General features: G+C 43.9%; 1 protein-coding gene across 1 annotated transcript; it reads right to left on the bottom strand.

Moving 5' to 3' along the window:
* Positions 1-782: 782 nt before the first annotated feature.
* PARP11 (poly(ADP-ribose) polymerase family member 11) lies at positions 783-13,216 on the bottom strand. The gene is made up of 8 exons (XM_037389997.1): positions 13,088-13,216; positions 8,879-9,007; positions 8,670-8,790; positions 7,360-7,435; positions 5,743-5,815; positions 5,525-5,655; positions 1,782-1,933; positions 783-1,337 (listed from the first exon to the last, which is right to left on the bottom strand). Exons 1-8 carry the CDS (start codon positions 13,121-13,123, stop codon positions 1,024-1,026), a joined length of 1,032 nt encoding a protein of 343 aa, XP_037245894.1. The 5' UTR covers positions 13,124-13,216; the 3' UTR covers positions 783-1,023.
* Between the last annotated feature and the right edge of the window lie 10,246 nt (positions 13,217-23,462).

Here is a 23,462-nt window from a genome sequence, read left to right as displayed (position 1 = left end):
CTGAAAGCTTTCTATTAAAGTGTTCAAAAATTAAAGGATGGCATCTTTTGAAATTTGCATTGTCAGTTTAACTGAATTATTTCCAATAAAATTAGTCTAAACATTGTCCTCTGCAACAGCAAGTAGATGAGCACTGAGTGCTTCTTAAACCCTGACCAGGCAAGAATCCCAGCAGCACAGATGCACGAATGCAAGTGCGTGCATATGTATACGATAGTAAGCGGGCAAAAATCCTACAGGACAAGAACTCGGGAAGGTGTATGGCACTGCTGATGCCCCAGCACCGAGCTCAACAGTTACACACCAAACAACTGACCACAAGAGCTTATGGGCATCGTTTCCATCAAATCAAAAGCTCAAGTCCCAGTGCAAGGATTTTGTAATCTTGCAAGTATATAATTGTAGGTACATTTACTGTAAGCTTAAGTTAAACATAATGGAGTCGGTAAAATTTATAGCTCCTTCATCAGTTTTCTCCAGATAGTTTGCATTCTAAACCTACTAAAAAAAAAAATAAAATTAGGCCTCCAAACAAAGCAAAGTGTACTACAGAACACAGACATACATACATATGTAGCCAAGTCCCCTGGGGTTTTGTTGTTGATTTTGTGATTGTTATGTTCTACAGACAATCTTTATAAAAGATTAGTGTCATCATAGGCATATTATGTTACAGGTAAATTGCTACCACATGAATAAATACTTGTAATACATTAAAAAAAAATCAGAAAATAAACCTTGCCTTTGTAAACTTACCAATGCCCAATCTATTTAAGGCTCACTAAGCAATTTCAAATTTGTAATAGTCGCTACATTTGAAAAATGCATTAGTAAAGTTTACAGATTTTTAAAAACAGCCCGACAACCTGCCTTGAATGTTTGATAGCTTCCTTCCTCCATGAACATATGCTAGCTTTTCCTTCACCTCTCTCACATTTCACGTTTTTATACTGTTATCTTTACAAAAGGAACAAAAGTATCAAAAAAAGACACAAACAATATTCTGTTCAGCTCCTTTCGAGCTTAACAAAATTCTATTAAGTACTCTGGGTAGATTTGGTTGGCATCAAAGATAACAAAGATCTTTGGGTTCCAGGTGTTATCCACACAGCTGTCATACAAGTTCACAAAACTTCCATCTTTTGAAGGAGGCCTCATGTATTTTGAATCACCACTGATATAGTCACCAGTTAGTACACGAGCAAGAAACATGACTTTATCTGGTCTATGCAGATGAGGCTTCAGATTCACACCATGAATTTGAAATGTATCTCCATGCTTCATGTCCTCTTTGCAGAAGCGACTGGAATAAGATGCATCTCTTGCAAAATAGGTCCCTTTCAAATAAAAAAAAAAAAGTCTGGTGACATTCTTATTGTGACAGTTTAACTACTAGAGCATGGACATAGGTATCAAGATGATGAAAGATGTCTGTTCTTTTATGTTCATTAGTAATTCGATTTTTCTTTCCTAAATTGTCAGATTATAGCAACATGACCAAATATTTTTAGTGGGAATGTTTTAGTAGAGAAATTGTCTTGTGATCAACACTGCTTTGTTGGGCATCCCTTCCCCATGCTTCATGGTCTTTTCAGCCAGCTGCAGCAATTTGAATTCCTTACTGCATCTTAACTGCCTTAATTACACTTGATGTAAAAGCAGAACTATAGTAAACAGCTCTGGGATGAACACAGGGAGTACATCACAAAGAACTTACTATAGGGAACACTTAATGTTGAACTGTTAAGATTACCAAACTGTTGTAAGTATTTTTGTCGTACCTTTTCCATACACAGCAGCATGCATTCCATTTATTCTCCAGTCAAAGTTATGAATACATATTGCTTCCACAAATTCATTACTGGTGCCATGAAATAACATCTGCTCATTAATAGTTGGGACCCCTCTCTTCTTCTTTAGTTGAGCCTTTTTCCTACAGAGAACACACAACACAACGTTACACACATCTGTACGATCATATTACATTACTACTCTGAAAACACTGTAGAGGGAACAGACCTAAAACACACCACACATGCCACTTTTGCAAGCGTCTAGATGATTCTAGTTTTTAAACAGATCAGAATTCGTAAGGTACGTGTTCAGAAATCACACACTTCTAGATGCTGTGGACTATTTTCAGAAGCAAACAAAGATTAGGAATAAAGGTCTTTTATAGCAATTTTATCAACATTGTTCATTTGGCATTAGTTTCAGCATGGTCAATTTCTGCAGATACATTTTTAAATGAAAGGCATTTTTCCTCCCATTTTGTTTCCTCTACGTACTTAAATAGCATGGTGGGAGGAATAACATAGTGGATTATAAAGTGTAATTGCACAGGTAAACAAGCAAAAATACTAAAAATAAAACTGCCTAAATTTTTAGGTAAAGTTACTTTAATGTGATCATTTCATAATGTTTTTCTGAATTTGTGGTTCACATACTTTCTAAAAGAGCGAAGTCGTACACTGGTCTAGAGTTCTGAAAAAACCCTTATACTACAGGTAAATCTATATTAGTCTCATGGGCAGAAGTGCATAGCACATCTTCAATTACAGCACAGATATATTTTCCATCAATCTTTAAGTGACTGTCAGCTGGGTTTTCCTAAGATCCATGAAGAAGTTGACTCTGAAGCTGTGTCTAAATCACCAAGCTCATAGTTACGATCCCTTGACTATCCAGACAAAAGCAAGTCGGAGCGCATCATAGCTTTGTTCTTGTCTGTGCACCCAAATTTTCTTCCTATAAAAGCCACAGAGCATGTGGCACTGTGCCAAGTACTTTGATTCATCAAATTAAGCAACCTGCTTAGAACTGGAGTGCACACTTGAACTGGGGAAGCATTCTGAGGGCCTGCAGCTTAGATGTAGCCTGAGGAAGTCCTGTCAACCAGGTCCCAGGGAAAGAGACAGGCAGCAAAGAGTCCTTATCATATTAATGGCATTACATTGCAAATGTGCATGATTTATAAATAAGTACATTTCACAGAAGTTAAAATCTTGCAGTACTTAGCTTGAAAGATAGGTTTATTCTGGCTTACTGTCCAAAACATCTGTGTGTTTATACCGAGTCAAGGACTTGTCAGTTTCTCAGGCCCTGCCAGCAAGAGAGCTGGAGGGGCACAAGAAATTAGGAGGGGACCCAGCCAGGACAGCTGACCCAAAGTGGCCAAAAGGATATTCCATAGCATATGACCTCATGCTCAGTATACAAACTGGGGGGGAGTTGGTGGGGAGGGGGAATCGCTGCTCAGACACTGGCTGGGCATCGGTCAGTGGCTGGTGAGCAACTGTACTGTGCATCGCTTTTTTTTTCCTTGAGTTTTATTTCTCTTTTTGTTATGTCCCTTTTCATCACAATAATTATTAGTAGTATTATATTTCACTTTATTTCAATTATTAAACTGTTCATACCTCAGCCCATGGGTTTAACCTTTTTCCAGTTCTCCCCCCCATCCCACCAGGGCTAGGGGGAAGAAAGTAACCAGCTGCGTGGTACTTAATTACTGGCTGGGGTTAAACCATGACACTTGGAAACTTAAATTTTTTTCTATGTGTCTGTTTTTCACCTACAATGGCTTTCCAAACCAGCACGTCACTAGAATCACAAGGGCATCTGGGAGGTTTCACTAATCTCATTTGTGACATTTTGTGTCAGAGGCAGGGAGGTTCCAGGCCCTCAAGTTCCATTAGCAATTCAACAAAACCCAGGAGCCAAGCATTTTGAGAAAACTACCTGTGTAAGGCAACACCTCTGAGCTACGGGCTAGTGATGCTGAACACTCAAAATTTTATTAGCAGCCCTCTATTGATGGCTGCTGATCTCTGACAAAGTATGAAGGTAACCTAGAGGAACAGAACAGATTTATAGAAAAGATGAATAATCAATTGTTCAAAAATGTTCTGTAACAGTTCTTCACTATCTCTGACCAGCTGATTTCATAAAACCAGTTTAAAATAGTCATTAATAGGGGGAAATTAAGAGGTAAATGTGTATTGACCGCTACAACCATGCAAATAATCATTCAAGCAATGCTCAAATTCAGTCCCGAAACAAAACACTTCTCCAAAACCACAAAAGTTTAAGTAGCAATTGTTCCTCATAAGTAGTGGAATACGCTGAGCACGCTAGGAAAGTGGTTCTGCATAATGCAGATATGCCATGCATTTTTTGTTGATTTGGAACAAAAATTGAGGAGTCCATTCTAAAAAACATTGATTTAGCACTTTCCACCAGCAGCAATAAGCTAATCCGGTAAAACAAAATTAAGTTGATCCACCACTTGGAAGGATCTCATACAGCCAACTCACTCAATGGAGAATCTAAAGCAAAACTAAACACCCAGAGACAGGCTCTTTGTACACATGCAAGCACACAGGCTGTTTCTGAAGACGCTCAGCAACCTCACTGACAAACACTGCTTTCTGCTTCCTGTGCTCCTCTACAACTCCAAACTGCGATGCACAAACCTAAATATGCTAGACTACGATTCATTTTCTGTTACCTTCACTTTCCCACACAGGACACCAAAAGAACTTTAAGTGAATTTGAAATACTGGAATACCTACTTCTTTGTAATATACTACCAAGACAGTAATTTCTTTACTCATGTCCCTAAGCTCATCTACTCCAAGGCTTTATTTTACCCACAGCAGAAAGGCAGCTGAGCTCCAGTTGCACACACTTACTCTAACAATTTTCATTGTTACTATATTGTAGAGGGTTTTTTGAGAAAGGAAAAAACTTCTAGAGCCAAAACAACTTTTCTCCATATACTTTTATACCATACACGTATTTAAAAATACCATAGTTTTTGATAGTTATATGGAGATACTGTAATGCTCCTAACATATGAAATTCTAATTCCCATTCTCAGTTTCATACTGTGAGAATATTCTAGCACAGCATCCATAGATTCAGAGTTCTTAAACCATGAATTCTACTCACTGACCAGTCAGGAAAACTAATACACTCTCCAAATGACATCATTTGTTAGCTCCTAAACTAATCAAAAAAGGTCTTCCCCTGCCTCCCTCTGACATCTACACTGGAGACTCAAAAGACATTTGGTTTCAAGACTGCTTGCTATTCCTACCCTCAAAAATTAAAATTGGTATTAAGACGGTATAAATACACCTTTACAGAAACTTATTTATAGAAAGGTAGATGTTGAAACACAAGGCCAAGCAAATAAGCCTTAATACTTAAACAGCTAAATATAACCAAATTTACAATTAGATTCATAGAATTGTTTAGGTTGGAGAAGACCTTTAGGATCATCGAGTCCAACCACTAACCTAGCACTGCCACGTTTTAATGCATTTCTACAAGTATTACACTTCTGCACCTGTAGAAACTACAGAGTTTTGTAACCGGAATTTTGAATACAGATTAAAAAAAATTAAAGATTAACACATTTTCATTAATAATAAAAGCAATTAAACATATTTCTGCTGCATGCCTTCACGATTTTCTCTGTTAACAATCCTAAGACTGTTGGTTTTAGAAATAATCTCACCTGCAAAAAAACTCCCACAAGTCTAGATTTTGTATTCTCTTAATTCTTTTAATTCGGTGACTATCCATTGTTTTTCCAAAGAGACTAGAAACTTCATTATATTCATTTGTTTTCTTTTGCAATGGAATAAGCTGGAAAAAAAGAGGTTAGCACGATTTCAGTTCGGTGCATTACTTCATTATCAAATGTTTTTGACCAACAGGCATTCCAGCTCTCACCTGATATGGCTCCTCAGTATTTACATTCTCCCAGTGTGAAGGCATAGGGATAGCCTCATTTTCACAGATGAAACTTCAAAGGAAGGTAAAAACACATCATATGAAAGACATGAGGCATTTTCTTCCTGTCAAAATCCTGTTCCAAACAACACAGTACGCAAAAAACCCAACCACCAACACCCCACAGAACTTATACAAAACTACTTAGGGTTTTAATTCAAACAAAGGCTGTTGTCAGCAGGTAAGGTCAAAGGCAAGAGATCTTAATTTGTATTCAGATTCTGGCTTAGTTTATTATAAATAAACCACAGCAATGAACAGTTTTAATATAAAATGATATAAAACATAACAAAAATTATACACCATCTACCCAACAAAAGGTAGGAAGATAAATCAGAAGAGATTGTCAGAAAGGTCCGCAACATCAGAAGAGTAACACTAATTTAGAAATGCAAGAGTGTACACATAGCCTGAACATTCCAAACTGTCAGGAATTACAACTAGCCTAAGCCTCTGGAAACTGAGCCCTCATTTGAGGTATTTAAAAGCATCATGTTAGAAATACACACTCGAAAATTATAGTTTAATTTCTTTTTTAAAAAAACAAAACCAAACGCTCAGAAAGGCGTTCTAAGCATATACACCATATACAAAGCAGCTCTTAAGCCTTAAAACCGGGACTAAAAGAAGGGATTTCCTGAAAGTAAAGAATGGTGTCATCACATGAAAAGAGAGTACTGAATGCAGTTATTGAAGAAACAAAAACCCAAAAGTGAATTGCCGTGTTGCTGCATGCACTCTTCAGCAAATATCCATTGAAAAAACACACCTTCCTGTAGTAGCAATCTTTTTACACTGACGTTCATTTTTTATTACAAATGCCAAGTTTCTTTTTGAAAGTAAAAACAGACTGCAATTCAGAACTATCATAATTTTTAAGAAACTATGGGGGAAAAAAACCTACGTATTCCATATAGTCAATTTTACCTGTGGTAGTATCACTGCATAGATCAGTTTATTGTTTACTGAGTATCAGATTTACAACAGCACAGCTTTACATCTAATGACTGATCAAATGGTAAGAAAAAAATCTAAAGCAACTAGGCTCATAAAACAATCTGGTTGTTATGATGCAATTTCTTGTAATTTCAAGTAACTTTAGAGAAAATGATCAAAACATAGAGGCAAGAAAATATAACACTTTTTTGCTGTTACAATAATACTTCTAAATGATTTATGAAGTCATTATTACGATGGAACAAACTTCCATTTTTTGCTGCTGCTTCTCCACAGCAATTCTGATTCAACAGGTATTTACAGCAAGGAACTCCAATGACTAAAGTCAGGCACAGCTTTAAGAACCTTGCCAAAGGATGTCAGTATTCAGTATGCCTTGCCTCTCCCACTACAAGTTCCTTACTTTCTCAGAAAAAAAGATAAAAAACAAACTAAAAATTATTTTGCCACTCTTCTACTCTGAAATGTCTTCCTTCTTGACTTGCACTCCCACCTTGGTTCAATTGTTTGATGCAAAAAGTAAATAAATATATTTGTTTCATTTTACTTAGAAGAATCAGGAATAACATAAAATAAGGAGTCTTCCTTTTATTTCCTTACCTGAAAGCACTGATAGAAAAGGGAGCTCGCTTTATTGGACGTTGCTTAAGGGTTGTTAGGTTGGTTTGTTTCATAACTGAGAATAAAAGAAGAATTAGGGTGAATGTTTCTGGAATTCATCTACAGTATATGAAACATTTAAGTGTCATTTTTAAAATTAACATTACTACACTCACAGTTGCTTGACAGGAATTCCCATTTCAACAACTAACAAATCAGCATTTTCAATAAATGTTTCTAAATAGTTGCCTCAGAACCACTGTCATTTATACAAGTTGGCAAAATGTGCAAATATTACACAAACAAAATGCACATTCAGCCCCACTAGATCCCTGGCAAAACCCCCACTGACTTTAATACAACTAGGATGACAAAGCATATTAACATTCTTAATGCAAGACACCATGACCTACAAACGATAACATAAATCAGTCTTTAGTATTTGCATTTAGTGGTTTTATTCCAGATGCAAAACAAAAAGTTTTTTTAAACAGACATTTCAACACGTGAAAACATAAACCTCCTTATACTGTTACATACAAATTTACTCCTAGTAAATCACTGTTTTACTCAGTCCCCACTTTCTGTATTTGAAATATTATTTTCTTTGATTGGAAAGAGGCTTCTATTTAAGCATATAGCCATTACATAATTTAATCAGAAAATAAACAATCTGTGAATGGAAGTGTTAAAGAAAAAAAAAAAAAAAAGAGATGTCATTAGAAGACACTTTTGAACAAAGGACAGATTAATTTATAGTTAGCTACTTACGTTGTAAATTACAGAATATTACAGGATTCTAATTATGCTATAAGTGAGGCCTTTACAATCTACCAGAAAATCTCTTTGCCTATCTCCCTGTTATTCTGACAACAAAATTGGCTTCAACCACCTGCTGAACTATTAAATCGCTCTGATGCCAGTATATTGCAGAAAACTTCCTTCACATCAATGTTTCTTATAAAGATTCTGAATGGAAGAGGTTTTTCAAGTTTACAAGCAGTTGAATGTTAAAGAAAAAAGGTTCAAACATCCCAGTCCCATAGACGTATGCTACATACCACTAGGCCTGAGGGAAGTGGCACTAACATGGAGTGCTACTAAAAAAGACATGCTACTTTTTATTAATAAACTATGCTAGAAAATGTAACACAGCAGCTGCTTCTAAAAACTCCTATCCAGTAAAGACAACCTCTGCCATCACAAGTTTTTGCATGGGATACGAGGACAATAATTTGCTGAACGAACAAGTGAACTGGTGTATCAAACACCTTCTATTATTTAAATTTACTTTATGAAAAGATACATACCTGAGAAGTCTAGCGTGTAGTTAAATTTTGATGTAGTAAAAGAAACAGAACCACGTGGGTTTGTTCGGAAGCTCCTTTCAATATCTTCACTGCTAACAGAGCAATGACTGTTTGAATCAGTCTTCAAAATAAATGAAAAAGCACATTTAGACAAATTCAGCAATAGCTAATTTGATGTATTGAAATCATCACAGTTAATATGTATTTACCTGAAACATATGCCATTTACCACACTCAGCCAAATAAAACCAGCCCCACTGGGTATCAGAGGTATCCATCTCTTCAACTGAACTTTCCATCTTTGGCAAAAAATCTTCTGATGTTCTCTGAAGCATTTCCTGAAACATTCACAGACATACACAAAAAAAGTATTGATACTATTCACAAAAAATGCATTATTTGAGAAATTCATAAAAAAGAAAAATAAAGTGATTTTGCTATGCTTAAAAAAAAAAAAAAAAAAGCCTGGCAGGTGGAAGGCAAATTTATCTTCTCTTGTTTAGAGAAAAATTGTCAATTTGCTACTTATCCAGTATTATCCTTTAAGTATTTTCAAAACTCTCTCGAATGTCTGAAAGTGCGCCAGTAAAACACAAAGGCAAGAACTATAGGCTTTATCAGATCCAAGAAAGGTGCTAAATTTCATACTGATGGTCACATAAGCACAGCCATTCATATATACACAACAGGCTCAGAGTTTCATACCACTCAGGAATGAGGTGTTGAGGTTACACCTAATGTTTAATGAAAACATCTACTAGGTACTCATCAACAGTGAACAAATTAGACTGGATATCAGAAGTTGTTAGGAAAAGATTAAAAAACTAAGACAAAGAACATAATTATTTAACCGTGCAAGTCCGCAATGCATTATTCCTCAACCCTGCGTGAAGGTTTGTTTCCCCACTGATGCACCCACTTAAAAATGATACAGTGAAACTACTGATACTCTGTGTTTATAATTTCAGAGAAGGTTCTCACCAACAGCCAGAGTGGCTTCCACACAAGCAGTGACTACCATAGTTTGGGTACTGCAGGATGGAAGAAAAAGGTCTGAAGAAAGGACGCAGCAGAGGTCTACAAAATCATGACAAAACCCAATAAGGCATAATAAATCACATTTTCTTCCAACATAAGAAGGAGACTCCTATCACAGGTTGCATGTGTCAAGTTCATAACAAGTGAAAGAGAAACTTCTTCATAAAACAGGTGGCAGTCTGCAGAATTCAGCAGCTAGACAAGTTCAAGCCTACCAAGAGCTAGGCTGGAATACCGTTACAGTCCCTGACATATTTCAGCTGCTTCTTCATTCATCAATTAAATCCTGAAAACTCTGAAAACACTTGACTCTACTTGCATGTATCTCCTAATATGTCAACTCTTTCTGCCATCCCCAGCTCCCAACCCCCAGGCAAAAATTCGAAGTAGTTTGGGGGGAATCTTTCAGGGAGAGAAGCTTGCCCTACTCCCAGAAAAGGTCAGCAATTCATCCACTCTTAACTGCTTAACTAAGGCTGGCACTCTTCCCAACGATTTCCTCAACTTTTGCTTCCAAGAAGTAGAACAACACCCTTCAGCACGAGCAAATCAAACAATGTCCACTTAATATCCTGTATGCTTCAGTTGTTTCCTGGACGCATCAACCCAGAAAAAAAGTAGAGACCTGAAGAAGGCAAATACTGGAGACTAGTAGGCACCGGCTGGCCAATGCTACTGGGACAGGAGTTGGGAGCAGAAGACACTTCTTCTAGCGCTACCCTTCCCTCTTGTCTTTCCCAAGCTAGCCCCCTGTGGTTGTTTGAAGAGCAATTCCAGAAACCTCTTTGTGGTAATAGCTAGGGACTGTATTTTAATCATCAAAAGCTCCAAAGGGCTACAAAAATCCAGATGCTTCGAAAACAGAGGAATCAGACATGGAACTCCGCATCACCTCTAAACTGCGGAATCTGAGTGTAAATCTACTTTGGTACAAATGAAAGCCTACGCAAGGCTACATACATGGCTGCCTCAAGTTCAAGCGCAACTACACTGAAGATACAACAGCTGCACGAAAAAATACTTTGAAAGAGGTAAGAAAACTGTTCTCTATTTCAGAGGGCATCTGCCAAGATCCCTTCTGTTCCTCACAGCAATGCAGTCACAGAGCCTATAGTTGTTTGGTGTTAAAGCACTGTCGCAGCACAAGCAAGACTAGGTGGCTGCAACAAGGCTTTTACCATCCCATACCAGGTTAACTTCAATAAGTAATTCCCGTGCCTTGCCCCAGCACAGCCACCAATCCCTCACAAAGTTTCAAAAGTTCATCTACTGTCTATGCTGTTTCTTCACCTTCTTCAGGCCAGTCCACCCTGCTTCTCGCCTCTGAGGCATCCAGATTCCTCCTTCTCCGGGCTCCTCTTCCAGTCAGCCACTCCTCATTCAGGCCCCCTGCTTCTTCCAGAGCCTCTCCTTATCTCGCCTACATCCAGCACACACTCTCTCCTTCCTCTGCTTCTTCCAGGTCTCTTTTCACGCAGTCTCATCTTCATACCCCCCAGAGCTAATTAACTACTTAGCAGGAACCAGCCACAGCTGCACACTATCCACGTCAGCCAACCCACCGCCCCTGAAGCCAGCCCACAGCTGTATGTTATCAATGTTAATTAACTGCCTTCATTCCTCTACAAACACAACTGGCCAGCATCTATTGATGATACTCTTTTGCCTTCAACTTGAGTATTTGGCTGTGTTCTCTAGTACAGAGAGAAGGCCGAGAGAGTTTACACTTTTTTTTAAAGCTAAGAGTAAAGCAGTTCAGGCTTTTTTGGTAACATTTAGTTTCCTCATATTCCCCCTGAAATGGCCAGACCTCGTCTATCCCAACATTAGTTCTAGATCCTGAATCTGACTAATCAAATCAGTAATGCCTTTCGAACAAGTTAAAACCAGAGAACCCATGTTTTCATACGTGCCACATCAATACACTTGCACTCCTCTGGGTGCAACGCAGCCTCCAGAATAAACCATCTACTAAGGAGATGGTTTCACAAAAACTTTCAAAAATGTTACATTCAATCCACATGCATTACCCTAGTCACAAAGTCCAGGGTAAGAAGGTAGATTCCAAGATACTTAGAAGTATGGAAGAATGATTCAAAGACATGAACACACAAAGCCATAAAAACAAGAGAGCTTGTTCTCAAGGGTGATACAAATCCAAAATGCTTGAAGGAAATTGCTCAACTGATGAATTTAAAATGAAACCCACACCATTTATAAGGAACAGGTTGCTTTTTGTCCCAAGAATGCTGAATGCACGCACAGTGAGCAGAAAAAGCTCAGTGTTTTTTTCTGGATGACAGGATGTCAACTGTCAAAGATGCAGCAATAAGAATGTAATTAGCAGTGCTATCCCTAACAGAAGGCCTCTCAACTCCCATTATTAGCATTGTTTTTACTGGTCCAGGAGTTACCAGAACAGCTCAAATTAACCACAATTACTCTGACAGCAAAAACATCCTTCTAAATAGAATGAATGCTCATTGTATGTTGTGCTGTGACTGAATGGCTTTACCACCACTGGTAATGCATGGCCTCATTTTTCGAGAGGTACAGTTTAAAGTTTGAACGATAAACACGCTTTACAGTGTGCAGAATCACAGAACGGTTTGGGCTGGAAGGGAAATTTAAAGATCACCTAGTTCAATCCCCCTGCCACGGGCAGCGACACCTTCTGCTAGCCAGGTCGCTCAAAGCTCCATCCAACACCTGACTCTGAACACTTCCAGGGATGGGGCATCCACAACTTCTCGGGGCAACCTGCTCCAGCGCCTCAGCACCCGCATGGCAGCAAATCCAGAGGCACACCGCGGGGCCAGCCTGCCTGCTCCCACCGGGCAGATGGTGCTTGCTGCCAAAGCCCTACCAACAGCAACTGTTCACAGGCCGCTGCTGGGCCCACTGGCAGCGCCAAGGGACTCCCCGGCTCTTCCTCAGCGAAGGCTGCGCCTCAGCGGGGGCTCGGCCGAGGTCAGCGCCAGGGCCAGCGGGGCAGCCAGGCGCGGCCTGAGCGCCAGCGCGGGGCACCCGGCCAGCGGCCTCCGCTGTGCCGCCGCTCACCGCCCCGCGCTGCGGGGGCCCACCGCTCCGGCCCCCCCGAGCGCCGCAGCTGAGCCCGTCGGGGCTCAGGGACACGGCGGGGCGCTCGACCTCAGCGCAGCACCCGCACCCCTGCGGCTGGGCCGCAAGCCCCCGAAAGACGGAGGCCTCAGCCCCCCCCCCAACCTGCCGGCCGGCGGGGGCGGGGCGGCAGGGCGGGGCAGCGGCCTGCGGGGCGCGCCGGCTGCGGAGACGGGCTGAGGAGAGGAGGAGAAAGCCGAAAGGAACGGCCGTTTGCCCCGTCCCTGTCCTGTCCCCGTCCCCCTCCCGCCCGCACTCACCGCATCGGCCGCCCCCCCGGGGCTCGCTCCCCACATACCGCTCAGGGGGCGGGGGGAAGGGGGGGAGGGGGGGGGGGAAGCCTGTAGGGGGGCGGTGAGCGGGGCGCGTCACCGCTCGGCCTCCGGGCGCTTCCGTTATCGGTGGTAGAAGAAAGGGGCGGGGCAACAGCTTTTATAGGACGCGCGCGATAGGGCCATTACGTAAAGGGGCGTGGCCTTGTAGGCAAATGAGAGACGGGGTGGGAGGGGCTGGAGCCTCTGGCGCGCCGCTGGCAGGGTGGGTACCGAGTACCGGGCAGAGCTGCGGGCCGCTCGTCCGCCGTAGCTGCCGCCTGCCAGCCGTGCGGGCTCCTGCAGCCTTTCCGATGCCGCGCGGTGTGGGTCGTTCCGGCGGCGCCGGGCTCCAGCGCATCATCCCTCGAGGCTCCGGACCCCGCCGCTTCGAGTTTTAGTGCTTCTGTTTGTCGGTTGTCCTCCTGGGCAGCAATGCGCCTCTGCTTTACCAAGGAACTTTTGACAGCTCGTAATTTTCTTGTGAGCTGGTATGCGTGTAATTCTGTACTGAGAGCGTTTTAAAGAGCTGGTCCCGTGTCAGCACCGGGCAGGGCAGCAGAAGTGACCGTTCACACCAGGCATGAGGTGCAATTCCCTGATGTGAAGAGGGAGTAAGAACTGCAGCCTGTTGCAGGTGTTTAATTGCACCTTCAGGGCCCCCGGGCAGCGTTGTGCGCAGCTGAGGTCCAGAGGCAGCTCCAGGGCTGCATAACATGAGAGGCCGTAGCGGTGGATGTGGCTCACCCCGGCCTTTCGGTGCAGGGGCTCGGGGATGGGAGCTGCCGCGTGGGAAAGCGGGCAGTGGTGCCTGCTAAAGCCGTCTGCAGCCAGACTGTGAGCTGGTCACTTAAAAACCCCAGGCAGTTCTCATAAAGGGGTGCAAAGCTGTGACAGCGCATCCTGCTGTGTGAAGGGTGTTCGCTGGGCAGCAATGCCAAAAACAGCCCCGGTGAACTGAAAGTTTCTTGGATTCTGAGGGTGTCCTGGTTTCAGCTGGGATAGAGTTAATTTTCTTCTTAGTAGCTAGTACAGTGCTGTGTTCTGGCTCTGACCTGAGAACAATGTTGACAGGACACTGATGTTCTTCGCTGTTGCTGGGTGATGATTATAATAAATCAAGGACTTTTCAGTTCCTTGGGCCCTGCCAGCAAGAGGGCTGGAGGGGCATGGGCAATTGGGAAGGGACACAGCTGGGACAGGTGACCCGAACTAGCCAAAGGGGTATTCCATACACATGGCATCATGCTGAGTATATAAACTGGGGGAAGAAGAAGGAAGGGGGGGACATCTGGCATTATGGCGTTTATCTTCCCAAGTAACAGTTACGTGTGACGGAGCCTGGCTTTTCTGGGGATGGCTGAACACCTGCCTGCCCATGGGAAGTGGTGAATGAATTACTTACTTTGCTTGCGTGGCTTTTGCTTTACCTATTAAATTGTTCTTATCTCAACCCTGGAGTTTTACATTCCTTTCCAATCCTCTTTCCCATCCCTCTGGGTGGGGGGCAGTGAGCAAGCAGCTGTGTGGTGCTTGGCTGCCAGCCGGGGTTAAACCGTGACAGTGTGAGGCAGGATGCATGTCCAGATTCTGGCTGGGCTGACCTTGCCTACAAATGCAGAGTTAGGAAAGGGGTTTTTTTCTGAGTTAAAAAGTTAGGCGGCCTGTGGTGAATTACTGGGGGTATTTCACTGGTGTGAACGGGGTGCTTCTGGAATAAAGTGGTTTGCTGGAAGCAGGGACATTTTTCTCCAGCTGTGATACTTGTATGGGCATTGTTGGAAAGCACAGGAAGACTGTGGGGATGTATCCCGCCGGTGCTGCCTTGCTTTATGAACCTGTACGTGGGATAGGAGTAAGGGAGGATTCAGTTTCTGCCTTGGCTGTTGCAGAATGTCTGTTGAACATCTTTTTTTGCTTGAAAAGATGCTGGCAGTGCTTTATGCCTAATGTGGGCCTCTTTGAATCATCTATTGTTATTACTGCTTGTGTATTTTTTAAATAATGATGAGGCTTTTTGCAGAATTTCTAAGTGTATCTGAAGTTACGGAAGCCCAACATACAGCTGTCTAGCAGCCAAAAGTTTTAGAGGTTTCTGCTGCTATGCCTTGAAGTGTTGAGATCTATGTTGTGTTTCTTCCCTTTCTTTGTACGTTTAAACTGATAATAACAGAACATAAGCCTCTCTTTTGCGATAATACCTTAGTTCCAGTGAAAATATAGCTTGTTAGTATGACTATTCTCAGGAAGCTACATGCTAATGCCAGACTCTTCACAGCAACAAGAAGTTAAAAACCTTTTAAATACAAAGATTTCTGTAGCTATGTACTGTGTACAGCCTGTCTGGAGAAGACTTAATTGCATTTATTGATTATCATGAGCCTCTACTTCAAGCATCAAAAAGGCAGAAACTGGAGAGGTTTGGCCGCATGGCTTGAGTTGCAGACGCATTTTTGCAGGGAATGGTCAAAGGGAAGTGAAAAAGAGAACTCCCTGGTACTGCCTGATGTATAAATCGTAGGATCACGGAAGGGTCTAGGTTTGAAAGGACTCTGGGGTTCTTTAATCCAGTCTCCTTACCAAAGGAAGCCTAAATTCAAATCTAGATTAGACTGCTCAGTTCCTCATCCAGCCATTTTTTTTTTTCCCCAGGCATATCTGTTGAATTGTTTTCAGGGGCACAAGGTCTTTTTTCCTTTTTTCCAGGCAGAATTTCCCATGCTGCAGCTAGTGCGCTTGCCTCTTGTCCTTTCACTGTAATCCTGTAAGGTGAGTGCCCTCCCTCTTCCTTCTGATGCCTTTCCCTGGATAGGGAAATAATGAGTACGGTGCCCCCAAGCCACTGAAAATTAGAGGGAGGGAAATGACAGTCAGTACCATAACATAATGCCTCTTTAATTGTATTGGTCAGGCGATTAAAAGAGGATTCAGGTTGGAATGCACCCTGGTCATCCAGCCCAACCTCCTGCTTAAAGCAGGATCAGCTATGAGATCAGGTCAGCTTGTTCACATCTCTGTCCAGTCAGGTCTTGAAACCTGCAAGGATCCAGACTGCACAGCCTCTCTGGCCAGCCTCTTCCAGTGCTTGATGCTTGGCTGTCATCATGGTGAAGAAGTTTTCCCTATACCTGTTTGTACCTCTCATTACAGCTTAAGCCTTCTGTCTCTTCTCCTACCACCATGCACCACTGTGAAAAGCCTGGCCTGGTCTTCTTGGTAACCTCTGTAGTAGGTACTGGAAGACTGCAGTTAGCTCGTCCCACCTGAGCCTTTTCTTCAGGCTAAATAAGACAAGTCCATCAGTTTCTCCTCACAGGGCAAGAGCTCCAGCCTCCTGACTGTCTTGGTGGTCCTCTGCTGAACTTGCTGCAGTTGATCAGTGCCATTCTTGTAATGGGCCCTAAACTGGATGCGCTATTCCAGCTGGATGTTTAACAAATGCTGGTAATCTTTCCTTTGAACTACTGGGTAGGGTCCTGCTATTTTACAGCCAAGGATGCAGCTGGCTCACGCTGCTGCCAGGGCACACTGCTGGCTTACATCCAGCTTTCCATCCAGGATCATGAGTCTTGCAGAAAAGCTGCTCCCCATCTAGTCATTTCCTAACCTGTATTGTTGCCACGGGTTATTTCTTCCCAGGTGCATACAAAACTTTGGTTTTGTCCTTGTTCAGTTTCACAAGGTTCCTCTAAGCCCATTTCTCCAGCTTGTCTATGACCTTCTGAATAGCAGCTCTCTGCCCTTGAATGTATCCACTAGCACAAGGAAGGTAAATTGCCATTATACATTCTCCTACAGGGAAAAGTCGGTGAGTCTTTGGTATTTGCCATTTCACAGTAGATTAATTTTTAATATGCAATGTAACGATGCATTCATGCAATTGACTGATAATGTAAATGATAATGAAATATAATTGTGTCAGCATTAACTGGCAAAAAACCAAACAACCAAAAAAGGAACAAAATATAAATATTATGTGCCAAAAAATCATAACAATATGATAACTGTGCCATAGGGGGGGAAAATGAAGTGTTTTGCCATTTTGCAGAAAAAGAAGATTTTGTGACGGGCATATATATTGCAGCATAAAGGAAATTGTAGGATGCATGTGAAGCCTGTGGTATCCACAAACTTGTACATGTACAAATACAGTTGTCCAGAGGCAAGAGAGGAGAATGAGGAGATATTCTACCTATTACAGAGCATCACGTTTGGAGGCAATGGCTGTCCACCTCAAACATGGCATTGGTCTTGATATATAGAAGAAGCTGTAGAAGCAACAATTGTGTATTCTTTCCTTGAAAGCCTGCATCATCTTGATTTGTTGTTCAAGGAGCTGTTAGGTGTGTTACGTGGTCTTTCTTAACCTGACTTTCCTGCATCCTTCTGTTTTCTAGAAGATACTCTTCTAGTCCTGTTCGTGCTGTGCTTTCCCCAGGTATGCCTATTCTGCAGTCTCTGAAGTGGAAAAGGTCTGGGAACATTCTTTGATGCTTTTTTTTGGTGATACTCACTGAAAGCTGTGGTCTGCTGCGTCTGTTCTATCCTTTAATCATGGAGAACAGAGGCCACAGCCAAGGGACTTCTTTGTCTCTTTCCACGTTTCTTTCCTATTCCTAGGTGTCCTTTATTCCACCACCACGCCACACACCCCCAAGTTGTCTCACGTTCATACCAAATACTTCGTCATTACTTGGTTGTTTGAAATTGTCAGTTGCCTTTCTCCTTTTATGTATAGACTGAGCTTCAGCATCTCAGCCTGTCTTCTTTTTTGAAGGGAAGATGAGTCCGGGAAGTTCCCAAACCTTCAGCTGACATTAAGAGAACTTAAATGCAAATAGATGCACTTGTAGCAGAGGCAGAAAGGCAGAGAGCTGGAAGGCTTTTTTTTTGTTTGTTTTTTCCTCTAGAGAAGGACATAGCAGAGCCCAGGGGAACCACAACACCTTGATATCTGGACTCATTTTGGACTCCAACCTTTTCTAGGCTAACACAGCCATGCATCGCTAACTGCAACATTGCATAATGACATTGAGGCCTGAGCCAAACAGCCAAAACACAGAGAACAAGATAACCTCAAAGCCAGTGAGTCTGCCAGCACCAGCATGGTTTCTCAGGTGTGACACAAACAGCTGAATGGGGCTGGTTCTCACTGACCCTGCAGCGCTGCTCCCTGTGTGTTTTTCTAATGACTAAACTTTGCTCATCACCATACTTCTCTTACAGTCTGTGTACTATATACATAGTTCTTCTGTGCTCCAGTGGTACGTGTCATGCCTGCACTGGACTCCATCAACCTGACATTTCAATATAAAGGTTAGTTCTATGCATAAAGAAAAAGAGGCTTTCCTATAACCTGATGCACTACTCTTCTACCATTCATTGCAACCTAGAAAAGGATGCAGGGATTACTTGCAACCTTGTTCAATGACTGGAGATAGCATTCCTGTCCACCCCACCTTTTAGTGAACAACACATAGGGAATGGCTTTTTTGTGCAGCCTCTCCATCTCTTTGCTCCCTGTGCTGGGCTAAGGTTATCTCTGAGGAGAGAAAAAAAAAATTGTGGAACACTTTTGTTCCCAGTTACTTTGGGCAGCAGAAGCAGCTGTCAGTAGTTTCTTCTGTTTCTGGGGGATGTAGTGAGCAAGACTGAGATGACCAGAGAAAATCCCACATGGTGTGCTGTGGGATTGGGTTGTGGTTGTCTGGGAAATCTGGAGAGGATAGTCATCCCTAAAAAGAAGCAGCAAAATTACATCCTACATCTCTGTGTATCCTCATGTTGTCTCTTTCCACCAGCACTCAAATGATGTATAAGAATGTACTTGGTCTGACTGAGATAGTTTATTTTCTTTGTAGCAGCCTGTATGGTGCTGTGTTTTGAATTTGTTCCTAAACCAGCCTTGATAACGCAGCTCTGTGTTGGCTGTTGCCGAGCTGTACTTGCACAGCATCAAGACTTTCTCTTTTCCCCTTCAGCTTCCCCCAGCAAGCAAGGGGTACGCAAGAATTTGGAAAGGACACAAGCAGGATAGCTGACCCAAACTGGCACAAGTGCCATATAATATCATGCTCAGTGGAAAAAAATGAGATGAGAGGGATTTTGGGACCGTAGCCATTGCTCAGAGACTGGCTGGGCACCAGTCAACCCGAGAGCTTTCTTGCTTTTCCTTTCCTTATCCTGTTGGGGTGGGAGAGGGAGTGAGTGAGATACTGTGTGATGCTTAGCTGCGAGTGGGGGTCAGCCCACCACCAAATGGGAAAAGGACACCTCCAGGATCTCTCTGCTGTACACACAGCCAGGCTTTCACACTGCTACAGCATGTTGCTGTACTCCAATGTGCGCGTGCATCCCAGCATTTGGTCTAATCAACTTGCTGCATCACCCCACTGTTTCCCCCTGGACAACACTGGTGCTATGAATTGTCAAGGGATGCATCATAGCTAGGTGAGCCTGAACCACCGCCAAGAGGAAACGGTGTGTGACACTGGCTGGAGGCTTCCTTCTACACGGCACAGAGGCACCCATCTACTGACCTTACTTGCTACCTCACACGGTCTGTTCCTTGCACAGAGGTTGGACTGAGATTGTTACAGAGAGCTCTAAGGTATGTCTGGACTTCGGCCTGCTCATCCGTATGTGCACCACTGATACTGTCAAGGGAGACCTTAACAAACCAAGTGCGGCTGCAGGGCGCTGGAGCCCAGGTGCTGTTCTCCTTGGTCATGCCAGTGGAGACGGAAGGCTTGGGCAGGAGGGCCCCCACCCTACGGGTTAAGGCCTGACCGCACAGCCAGGGTTGTGGGCAGAGCTTTGGCTTTTCTGACCACGGCCCCCCCGTGAGGAACAGGAGAGCTGTGGAGGCACAGGATGCCGCACAGGGGTGCAGCAGGCGCTTGCTTTCCAGCGGCCCTTCCAGCCTAATTGGGGGCGCTTGAGCCTGGGCTCGTCAGGGGATGGTGACCAAAGCCTGGAGAGAAGGGGAGGCACGGGGAGCAGGGGGGGAGCGCCGGGTGTCACGGGTGCCCACGCTTTAGTTGGGGAGCTGAAGGGGGGAGCCGGGGCTGGCCACGGCACAGGCAACGCCATCAGCGGCCAGGGTGCGCTCCCACTGCGGGGGGGGGTGGGGGGCAGAGCAGGTGCCCTCACAGCAGGGTCCACCGACTGTCCCGGCCAAGGCAGGGTAATGAATCACATCATGGTCCATCCAGAGAGCCCAGTCAGGACAAGTAGGAGATGGGATCACCATGTCAGGGCCTGAAGTGCATCCCTCTTCCGGGAGTTTAGTTGGCTAAGTTGGAGTTTAGGTGGCCGAGTCCAAGTCCACCTCCTTTGCTGGCAAGAGCTCTTGGGAAGAAAGCTCGGAGGAGCGTGGGCCTGTCCCTCCTTTCTCTTGGGAACTGTTTTTAAGCAGCGGCCTTGCCACAGGCTCCTGCCTGTGCTGTATCACAGCTGTGTAGCAGCACTGTCTATGGCTGATCTTGTACCTGCACAGCCTGGACCCTGACCCAGACCCACCAGTTCAGCTTCCTGGCTGACCCTGGGTCTGCCTCGTCACTATGGACTTGCTGGGGGATTGCTGGCTGCATGTGACCTGCTGTCTTTGGCACTCATCGTGACCTGGGCTTGCCATTCTGCATTCTGGCTCCTTCTTGGTGAGGACACTACTTGCGCATGCCTTGTTCTGCTCCTGACTAGCCTTCCATGGTGCAGCAGATAGCCCTTGCTGCTCTCTGACATAGAGGCAGGACTGCCAACAAAGCTGCAGTGTAGGTCCAAGGTCCACCCAGCTGGGAGTGAGACATGTAGCAAGATCATAGCCCTGGACTTCAGGAAAGCAGGTTTTGGCTTCTTGAGGTAATCTGGTAGGCAGTATCCCGTATCAGTCACCCTGGACGGCAAACAAGTCCATGAGAGCTGGTCAGCCTTCAAGTACAACCTTCTCAAAGCGCAAGAAGTGTCCATCTGTTGTGTGGAAAGTCTACCAGGCCTGGCAGAATGTCAGCATGGAGGGACAGAGACCACCAGACTGAGGTTGATAGCACAGAGGAAATGCATGGAAGGCTGAAGTGGGGCTGGGCTGCTCTGGAGGAATGAAGCCATTGCCTGGGTGTGGTGGGGTGGAAGCTGGAAAGCCCAAAGCTCAGCTGGAGTTGAAACTAGTGAAAAACATGGAAAGCAACATGGAGGATTCCTATGACTACATTGGTGGTAGAAGGGAATCTAAGAAAAAGCCCAAATGGGGCAGGAGACCTGGTGACAAAGGACACACAGGTGCCTTCCTTGCCTTGGTGTTTACTTGCGTAAGGCCTGCTCTTAGGCCTCAGGGCCCTGGGCTTAATGGCAAAATCTGGCAATGATGTGGAGCGTTGCCTGCAGTGAAGCATGACTATGCTGGGACCAAAACGGCTATACAAAAGTCCATGGGTCCACCTGAAACGTGACCAAGGGTGCTGAGGGACCTGACCAAAGTCACTGATGCTGTCATCTTGGAGAGGTCATAGTGAGCAGGGGAGTTTCCTGATGATTTTTAAGAGGTACATAGCACACCCTTCTGCTGGACATCTCCCCCGAAAGGCAAGAAAGAGCCCCCAGAATTACAGGCTTGTCAGCCTAATCTCCACCCCTGGGAAGATCACAGAGCAAACCCTCACAAGAACTACCTCCAGCTGTTTGAAGGACAGCTGCTCCACAGCCTCTCACTGGCTGAGGCTTCACTGCCCTAAGCATACACTGCATGCACTGGGGTTCCTCTAGGCTGTCTCCTGCTTTTTCATTGTCCTCCAGCGGTACGGTGTGTTCTCCTTGGACTCTTAACATCTCTGCTTCTTTCTTTGCCTGCCTGAGACTGCTCTCTGCTCTCTCAGCATTCTTCCAGTATTTTTGCTGTATTTTTTCACCTCTCCAAGGCTACATTATGCTCTCTGGGTCTCTTTCTTGCCTACTTTTTTCCACCTTTCTGAGGCTAGTCTTTTTTTATCCTTCACATTTGCAGGCTTTATGCTATTTTCTTACCTTCTCTGAGACTACTCTGTCTTCTCCAAGTTCTTTCCGGCTTTCTACTGGTGTCCCAGGGTCTGCAAGGCTTCTCTGTCCTCTGGGACTCCTTCAACCTCTTCACTTCTTCATTAGCCTCTCCAAAGCTGCCTTTCAGGCTTTCAGTGTGTTCCTTCCTCTCACTGAGGACTTTGGAGCACTTTCAGTCTTTCTGCTGTGTCCTCCCGGCCTCCCATCCCTGTCCCTGCCACTTCTCTGAAGTTAAACTGGGTTTTCTGGGGCTGTTTCAGTCTCTCTTCAAGGTTCATAGCATCTCAGCAGCAACTTTTCTTTTTCCTGGAATGACATCAGCCTCCCTGTTTGTTTCTTCCCTTCTCCAAGGCTATTATGAGTTGCTCTTTCAGCCTCTCTTTCTTAGCAGCTGCAGGCATACTCTCCTAGTGCTCTTTCTGAATCTCTGCTACTTTCTTGTTATTGTCAAGGTCTCTGGTGTGTTCACCGTGGTTTTTTCAGGCCTTCTACTAGTTTCTTTGCCTCTGAGGCTACTCTGTATTCTCTGAGTCTTGTACAGAGCTTGGCTGATTTTCCCTTCTTTGACACTACTCTTTGGGGGACTTTCAAGCTTTCTGCCTTTTTCCCCCCCAGTCTTCTCCGATGCCACCCTTGGTACTACTGGGTATGCTGGAGCTCCTTTAATATCTCTGATACTTTCTTGTTATCACTGAGCCTCTTTGGTATTCTCTGGAAGAGTCCTTTGTCTTATCTATTTTGTTCTTAGCCTCTTTGACACTGCTACATTTTGTTTCCTTGGGCACTTACAGGCTTTCTTGTCTTCCCTGAGGAAACTTTTTGTTTCCTGAATCTTTCAGACTGTTCGTTGCTTTGTTGGCTTCTGCTTGACTCCACTGTTTCATCTGAGGATCTTTCAGACCATCTGCTTTCCTGGCATTTGAAGGGCTGGTCTGTGTTCTTTCTCTAGGTCAGTGTTTCCTTCTGAGAATTCTCAGTGTCCTCTCATCTTTCAAGCTCTCTACTACTTGGTCCTCTCTTTGACTAGTTCATATTCTCTGGGTCATTTGCAAACACTTTCCTATATTACCAGGCTCTCAAAAGCAGTTTGCTGTTCTTTCACACCTCTTTCTGTTTTAGTATTGTTTTGAAGGAGGATGGGAGAGAACCAGGGGGTGTGGATCTTTTCAGAGATGCAATAGCTTCAAGAGCTCTGGACTTTAACTGCATAGAAGTTGAAATAGATCTCTGCAAGTCACCTTTTGGAATGTTTTTGTCCCCTTTTGGTTTTGGTGGTAGTTGGGGTTAGGAGAGA

Source organism: Falco rusticolus, chromosome 5, assembly GCF_015220075.1.
Source record: "Falco rusticolus isolate bFalRus1 chromosome 5, bFalRus1.pri, whole genome shotgun sequence".
Lineage (NCBI taxonomy): Eukaryota > Metazoa > Chordata > Aves > Falconiformes > Falconidae > Falco > Falco rusticolus.
This window is presented reverse-complemented; position numbering and strand designations above follow the sequence as displayed.

What these genes read in the sequence shown, in the direction of transcription:
- PARP11 (XM_037389997.1), bottom strand. Translation starts at nt 13,123, where the DNA reads ATGTGGGGAGCGAGCCCCGGGGGGGCGGCCGATGCG. An exon ending in GTAAATGGCATATGTTTCAG is followed by an intron (nt 8,791 to 8,878) that starts GTAAATACATAT and finishes TTTATTTTGAAG; the next exon opens with ACTGATTCAAACAGTCATTG. An exon ending in ATACTGAGGAGCCATATCAG is followed by an intron (nt 5,656 to 5,742) that starts GTGAGAGCTGGA and finishes CTTTTTTTCCAG; the next exon opens with CTTATTCCATTGCAAAAGAA.